The 8,780-nt window shown below is 28.2% G+C and overlaps 1 protein-coding gene across 1 annotated transcript; it reads right to left on the reverse strand.

Moving 5' to 3' along the window:
• Positions 1-5,396: 5,396 nt before the first annotated feature.
• On the reverse strand, positions 5,397-8,414 carry LOC142234637 (aminopeptidase N-like). The gene has a single exon (XM_075305796.1). The coding sequence runs from the start codon at positions 8,332-8,334 to the stop codon at positions 5,500-5,502; it is 2,835 nt and encodes a 944-aa protein (XP_075161911.1). The 5' UTR covers positions 8,335-8,414; the 3' UTR covers positions 5,397-5,499.
• Between the last annotated feature and the right edge of the window lie 366 nt (positions 8,415-8,780).

The following is an 8,780-nucleotide window of genomic DNA, read 5'->3' on the forward strand; positions in this document are numbered from 1 at the left end:
CTGCTCCACACTGTGGAACAGGGTATTATAAGTTAGTGCATATATTTGCAACAGCCAGAAGGAGACGAGATAGACACATGGTGTTTTTGGCAAAATGCTAAGGGTGGGCTCCTGAGTCGATATAGCGATGTCCGTCTGTCCGTGAACACATTTTTGTAATCAAAGTCTAGGTCGCAGTTTTAGTCCACTCGACTTCAAATTTGGCACAAGTATGTGTTTTGGCTCAGAATAGATCCCTATTGATTTTGGAAGAAATCGGTTCAGATTTAGATATAGCTCCCATATATATATATATATATATATATATATATATATATATATATATATATATATATATATATATATATATATATATTTCGCCCGATATGGAATTATATGGCCCCAGAAGCAAGAGTTTTACTTAAAATTTTGCACAAGAAGAACAATTACTACTATAGTCAAGTGTGCCAAATTTTATTGAAATCGGTTCAGATTTAGATATAGCTCCCATATATATCTTTCGCCTGATATGGACTAATACGGTCCCAGAAGCCAGAGTTTTACCCCAAATTGGTGGAAATTTTGCACAGGGAGTAGAATTAGCATTGTAGCTATGAATGCCAAATTTTGTTGAAATCGGTTCAGATTTAGATATAGCTCCCATATATAGCTTTCGCCCGATTTACACTCATATGACCACAGAGGCTAATTTTTTTGCTCCGATTTAGTTGAAATTTTGCACAGGGAGTAGAATTAGCATTGTAGCTATGCGTGCCAAATTTGGTTGAAATCGGTTCAGATTTAGATATAGCTCCCATATATATGTTTTTTCTGATTTCGACAAAAATGGTCAAAATACCAACATTTTCCTTGTAAAATCGCCACTGCTTAGTCGAAAAGTTGTAAAAATGACTCTAATTTTCCTAAACTTCTAATACATATATATCGAGCGATAAATCATAAATAAACTTTTTCGAAGAGTCCTTAAAATTGCTTCAGATTTAAACGTTTCCCATATTTATACCCTGCTCCACACTGTGTTCCACCCTAGTGCATTAGCCGACTTAAATTTTGAGTCTATAGATTTTGTAGAAGTCTATCAAATTCTTCCAGATCGAGTGATATTTAAATGTATGTATTTGGGACAAACCTTTATATATAGCCCCCAACACATTTGACGGATGTGATATGGTATCGAAAATTTAGATCTACAAAGTGGTGCAGGGTCTAATATAGTCGGCCCCGTCCGACTTTAGACTTTCCTTACTTGTTTTTAAATAAAATTTTGACAAAATTTTCTATAGAAATAAAATTTTGAGAAAATGTTCTATAGAAATAAAATTATGGGAAAATTTTCTACAGAAATAAAATTTTGAGAAAATTTTTAACAGAAATAAAGTTTTGAGCGAATTTCTGTATAAATAAAACTTTTCCAAAATTTTACATAGAAGTAAAACTTTGACAATATTTTCTATAGTAGTAAAATTTTCAAAAAATTTGCTATAGAAATAAAATTTTGGCAAAATTTTCTATAGAAATATAATTTTCTATAAAAATAAAATTTTGATAAAATTATCTATAGAAATACAATTGTGAAAAAATTTTCTATAGAAATAGAATTTTGAAACAATTTTCTATAGACATAAAAAAATCCATTGGAAATAAAATTTTGACAAAATTTTCTCTCGAAATTAAATTTTGACAAAATTTTCTCTCGAAATAAAAATTTGACAAAATTTTCTATAGAAATAAAATTTTGACAAAATTTTCTACAGAAATAAAATATTGAGAAAATTGTCTATAGGAACAAAATTTTGAAACAATTTTCTATAGAAATAAAATAAAAACAATAAATTGAAAAAAATTGTTAAAATTTTAAATAGAGATAAAACAATTCGTTAGAAATAAAATTTTTAGAAAATTTTCTTTACAAAAAAAAAAAATTGACAAAATTTTCTATAGAAATAAAATATAAACTGAAAAAATTGTTAAAATTTTAAATACAGATAAAACAATTCGTTAGAAATAAAATTTTTAGAAAATTTTCTTTACAAAAAAACAAAAAAAAAAAAAATTGACAAAATTTTCTATAGAAATAAAATAAAACAAAAATTTCACTGTAAATAAAATTTTGACAACATTTGCTATAGAAATAAAAATTCGACAAAATTTTCTATAGAAATAAAAGTTTGACAAAATTTTCTATAGAAATAAAATTTTGACAAAATTTTCTATAGAAATATAATTTTCTATAAAAATAAAATTTTGATAAAATTATCTATAGAAATACAATTGTGAACAAATTTTCTATAGAAATAGAATTTTGAAACAATTTGCATTGAAAATAAAATTTTGACAAAATTTTCTCTCGAAATAAAAATTTGACAAAATTTTCTATAGAAATAAAACTTTGAAAAAATTTTCTATAGAAATAAAATGTTGACAAAATTTTCTACAGAAATAAAATATTGAGAAAATTGTCTATAGGAATAAAATTTTGATAAATTTTCTATAGAAATAAAATTTTGAAAAAAAAAATTTTTTGTAGAAAAAAAATTTTTTTCTACAGAAATGAAATATTGAGAAAATTGTCTATAGGAATAAAATTTTGAAACAATTTTCTATAGAAATAAAATAAAAACAATAAGTTGAAAAAATTTTTTAAAATTTTAAATAGAGATAAAACAATTCGTTAGAAATAAAATGTTTAGAAAATTTTCTATACAAAAAAAAAATTGACAAAATTTTCTATAGAAATAAAATAAAACAAAAATTCCACTGTAAATAAAATTTTGACAACATTTGCTATAGAAATAAAAATTCGACAAAATTTTCTATAGAAATAAAAGGTTGGCAAAATTTTCTATACAAATAAAATTTTGACAAAATTTTCTATAGAAATATAATTTTCTATAAAAATAAAATTTTGATAAAATTACCTATAGAAATACAAATGAGAAAAAATTTTCTATAGAAATTGAATTTTGAAACAATTTTCTATGTCTATAGATATATCTATAGAAATACAAAAAAAATTTCATTGGAAATAAAATTTTTAAAAAATTTCCTATAGAAATAAAGTTTTGACAAAATTTTATATAGAAATAAAACGTTGAACAAATTTTCTATAGAAATAAAATATTGAGAAAATTGTCTATAGGAATAAAATTTTGAAACAATTTTCTATAGAAATAAAATAAAAACAATAAATTGAAAAAAATTGTTAAAATTTTAAATAGAGATAAAACAAATTGTTAAAAATAAAATGTTGACAACATTTTCTATAGAAATACAATTTTTAGAAAATTTTCTATACAAAAAAACTTGACAAAATTTTCTATAGAAATAAAATAAAACAAAAATTCCAGTGTAAATAAAATTTGGAGAAAATTTTTTATAGAAAAAAAAATTTACAAAATTTTCTATAGAAATAAAAGGTTGACAAAAATTTCTATAGAAATAAAATTTTGACAATATTTTCTATAGAAATCAAGTTTGGACAAAATTTTCTATAGAAATAAATTTTTTAGAAAATTTTCTATAGAACTAAAATCTTGAGAAAATTTTATAAAGAATTAAGATTATGGGAAATTTTTCTACAGAAATAAAATTTTGAGAAAATTTTTAACAGAAATAAAATTTAGAGCAAATTTCTGTAGAAATAAAATTTTTCAAAAATTTTACATAGAAGTAAAACTTTGATAATATTTCTATAGTAATAAAATTTTCAAAAAATTGCTATAGAAATAAAATGTTTCAAAAATTTTACATAAAAATATAATTTTCTATAAAAATAAAATGTTGATAAAATTACCTATAGAAATACAAATGAGAAAAAATTTTCTATAGAAATTGAATTTTGAAACAATTTTCTATAGACATAATACAAAAAAAAAATCCATTGGAAATAAAATTTTGAAAAAATTTTCTCTCAAAATAAAATTTTGGCAACATTTTCTATAGAAATATAATTTTCTATAAAAATAAAATTTTGATAAAATTATCTATAGAAAAACAGTAGTGAAAAAATGTTCTATAGAAATAGAATTTTGAAACAATTTTCTATAGACATAAAATAAAAAAAAAACATTGAAAATAAAATTTTGACAAAATATTCTCTCGAAATAAAATTTTGAGAAAATGTTCCATAAAAATAAAATTTTAACAAAATTTTCTATAGAAATAAAACTTTGAACAAATTTTTTATAGAAATAAAACTTTGAACAAATTTTCTATGGAAATAAAATTTTGACAAAATTTTCTACAGAAATAAAATATTGAGAAAATTGTCTATAGGAATAACATTTTGAAACAATTTTCTATAGAAATAAAATAAAAACAATAAATTGAAAAAAAAAATTGTTAGAATTTTAAATAGAGATAAAACAAATCGTTAGAAATAAAATTTTGACAATATTTTCTACACTGAAAAAACAGTGAACCCACCGGGAAGAAAAATTTCGGTTAATTTAAGAAAATTTTGAATATTTTTAGAAAATTTTAACTAAACAGTATTACAAACGCTGGCATCACGCCGATGTCATTAAAATAAGTAAATATTTTTCGACAAATTCAAGAAAATTTATTAGACATAATTAAGTTTTTTCACTTCTTAAAGAAAAATTTGTAGTTTCAAGGAAAAATTTGGAGTTGAAAATTGCAAGAATGTCTTTAGTGACATATGAAGTTCATGATGAAGGCATTTGTAGTAAAATTTGCAAATTTAAAGAAATGCTGAACTATTTTGTGGCAGACTCGAATTTAGTTAATTTTTATGCTTCATTTGTGTATATTTTTTTCCTCGATTTTGGTTAATTTAACTAGCGTACGCAAAAAATTATTAGAGTAAAGAAAACTTTCTCCAAACATAATAATTCCATGAACTAAAATAAAGTTAAATTGGCTTTAGTAAAATAGAGAGTTCACTGTTTTTTTTTGAGTGTATAGAAATAAAATTTTTAGAAAATTTTCTATACAAAAAAAAAAAAAAAAATTGACAAAAATTTTCTATAGAAATAAAATAAAACAAAAATTCCACTGTAAATAAAGTTTTGACAAAATTTTCTATCGGAATAAAATTTTGACAAAATTTCCCATAGAAATAAAAGGTTGACAAAACTTGCTATAGGAATAATATTTTGACAAATTTTTCTATAGAAATAAAATTTTGACAAAAATTTTCTATAGAAAAAAAATTTTGACAAAAATTTTCTATAGAAATAAATTTTTTAGAAAATTTTCTATAGAACTAAAATCGTGAGAAGAATGTCTATAGAAATAAAATTTTCATAAAATTTCCTATGCAAATAATATTTTGACATAATTCTCTATAGAAATAAAATGTTGACAAAAATTTGCTATATAGGGGAGCTTTATCTAAACCTGAACCTGATGAAAGTCCAAAAAAAAAAGATGAATTAATTTTGTAATGAAGTATATTTGTTATATCTAATTAATTGTGAGATTGATACTATGATTTTCGTCATTGAAAAACTTACACATATAACTAATTCTGTTTAATTAAGTATGTATAGCATTTTCTTCCAGTACTCCCATACCAGATAGACGAATTTGTAGCTGTTCTTTCATATTTTCCAAATTTCGATCGATCCATTCTATATTAGGTTGAGCTAAACTCCGGACATATTTTTTGCGATATTCTACATCGGAAAAATGATCATTGTTAGTTTCGATAAAATTGATCAATTTTTCCAGATCTTCAGCAGTTGTAATGGTCTCTGATAAACAATCAACCATCAGATCGATATCTTTTTTGGCAGCCTTTAAAGATTCCAGATTATGGAAAAAATATTCTCTTGCTACATCAGCTCCAACCTCACTGAGTGCTATTGCTTGAAAGGCAACAAAATCATCGTAATCCCCTATTTCGAATCCTTTAATATATATGGAGACCAGGAATTTACTCAGCAATGTTGAATCACGCGAACAACTTAAGCCTTTAATTATTCTAAACATTTCATCTTCCTGTGATGATGTTTTCCTATAACGTTGCCAAAGAAATTTCCAATCACTTTGATTGCCATAACGTATGGCCATACAATAGATGATATGTCTCATGTCAACATCTATGGGATTTTCTTCATCGGGGTTTTGGCTATGTTTCCATTCTTGGAATTGTTGTTGGGCCGAGTGAATACAATCATCTATTTCCATGGTACATGCCCATTCTGCTATTACTGGCTTTAGTTTGATGTGGGATTCGGTTAAGTGGTCCATGCTAGAGGTGGAATTTAGACCCCCTGTATAGTAGTAAATGGGCTCCAAGATATATTGCATATATAGATTAAAGTATCTTCTTTGCATGGGCAGAAATTTAATCACTGCCCATATATCACTTAGGCCATTCAAAGCTACTCTCCATGGAAGATTTTCACGCTCCTTTGTTAAGTATTCTAAAATACTGAAGGCAATATCATAGTGGCCATGGTGACCTTGAAATGCCAAAGCCAAGACATCACTAAGTATTTGGGCTCGATTCATGACATGGATATCCAGGTAATGGTCACTATTCAAGGTCTCCGCAATAAGTCTCCAATTTTCACTGTCATATGAAACTCGATAGACTCCGGCCATTTGATTATTGAAAATAATCCAATCTGTATTTTTGGCAACATTTTCCATATGCAAAGGCAAACTCTGGCCCGACTCATTGCATTCTAACCATGCCTTGGGTGTGGTCACATTGAAGGACAATTCCGAGGAGATGCTATAACTCAAGGGAATCCACCAACATTTGTTATCCAAATTATCTTCAGATCTTAGGGACTTGCTTTTAAGAAATCTTTCTTGAGAAATCTCCAGACTGCCAGTATCGTAGTTACGTTTGACTTTTACCAAAGGATATCCCGAAAAGAGAGTCCATGTATCCATAATAGCTTTTACATTGTATTCCTGCTTTACTGTTCCCAGCTCATGGAACTTTTCAGAGAACTCATGCCACAAATCATCCTGTTGGGCATTCACGTATTGATACTTGGTCAGATATTCACGAATTGCCGCAAAAAATGCCTCTCCTCCCATGGTTAAATGCATCATTCTGAGGATCGCCGATCCCTTGCCATATGAAATGCTATCAAAACGATCCAAAATCTTACTGGAATTCCAAACTAGCTCTGATACCGGATGGCTACTTGCTTTGGCATCGGTATCGAAAACATCTATTAGATTTTCCAGGGAAATTGTATTGTAGCTATTCGATTCCGGATTCAAATGGGCCACACCTAAACTGGCCACATAAGTGGCAAAACCTTCATTCAACCACAAATCGGTCCACCATTTCATGGTTACCAAATTACCAAACCATTGATGGGCCAACTCATGGGCAATAACGGTGGTAACCGGGGTTTTTTGCAACAGTGTTGTCACATTGGGCTCATACAGTAGGGCACTCTCCTCATAGGTGATGAGGCCCCAATTCTCCATGGCATATGCCGTGAATCTGGGAATTGCTATCTGATCAACTTTCTTCAAAGGAAATGAAATGCCAAACATTTGTTCATAGAATTTAAGGGCTATGGGGGCCGCTTGAGCCCCATATTCGCAATGATCGATATAGTCCTTGCGACACCATGTGCGGAAGGTAACATTCGATCCTTCCACTTTGGATTCCCTGGAGGCAAAATCATGAATACTAAAGGCAACCAAATACGAAGACATCGGTATACTTTCTTCAAAAATACTCCAAACAAAATCATCCTCCATGCCTTCCAAAGGAATTTGTCGCTCCATCGGCATATTTGCTAAAGCCAGCAATGTTTTATTATGGCCCAGCCATAGTGTGTAGTTAGCCTTGTAGTTCGGTTCATCCCAACATGGAAAAGCATTTCGAGCATAAGTTGGTTCAAATTGAGTAACCGCAATCCATTTGGTCTCATTTGTCATCTCCTCCTCATAGGAGGTGAAAAAGTATCCTTGAAATTCAAAATTTAGTATTCCCGAAAAGTGTAGTTCAACTTCATATTCCTCTCCCTTATGTAGGGTCTGACACAATTCTATGATGTAGTAATCATGCTCCTCTAGGATCTCTACTTTCTCCAAGCAAAAATTGAACTCTTCATCTTGATTTAGCCGTCTCAATTGTATACGAGATTCGTTGATTGATAAGTTGCGTGAGTGTAATGTTATATTTTGAGTATCTTCTAAAACCCGAAATTTTATGGCGACACTCCCGGAGAAATTTAAATTTTCGGGACCATCTAATATTGTTATGATCTTCAGCGTATAATGCCATGGATCTAGAGCAGTAGGCAAACGATAATGTGTATATCCTATACCTTCAGCTGTCACTGTTACAATACCCATCAATACCGCCAGTACCAGCGGAAGATAATCCATTCTTCTTGAGATGCGATTAATTCTAAAAACAATTTTTTCGATTATGATTCGTTCCGATTTTGCAAATGCCAACTTGCCTGTTTGCGTGTTCCCATAGTTGTGAATTTCACGATCATTTTATTCGCGCTCACAATCTGCGGATTATACTCTTGAGATAGTTTGGCGTTATCAATTTTGACCTCCAAACAGTGTTTTAATGGATGTTCTAGGGTTTTGAGTGAAGATAAGCGGCGAATTCACATATTCGATTTTGAACCAATAAAATGAGAATGATGTGCGCGTATCGGAAGCATTACAGTACACTTTCAGAAAATATTGGCATATTGGAGGCAATTTGAATATGGATTCAGGTTCCAACTATTGGGTGAGCAAATTAGTAATGCGGGATTTGAAACATATGGTGTAGTTCGGTATACTAGACCTGACAGCTTGATAAATTCATTATC

The sequence above is a fragment of the Haematobia irritans genome, chromosome 4 (assembly GCF_050003625.1).
Source record: "Haematobia irritans isolate KBUSLIRL chromosome 4, ASM5000362v1, whole genome shotgun sequence".
In the NCBI taxonomy this organism is placed as follows: Eukaryota; Metazoa; Arthropoda; class Insecta; order Diptera; family Muscidae; genus Haematobia; species Haematobia irritans.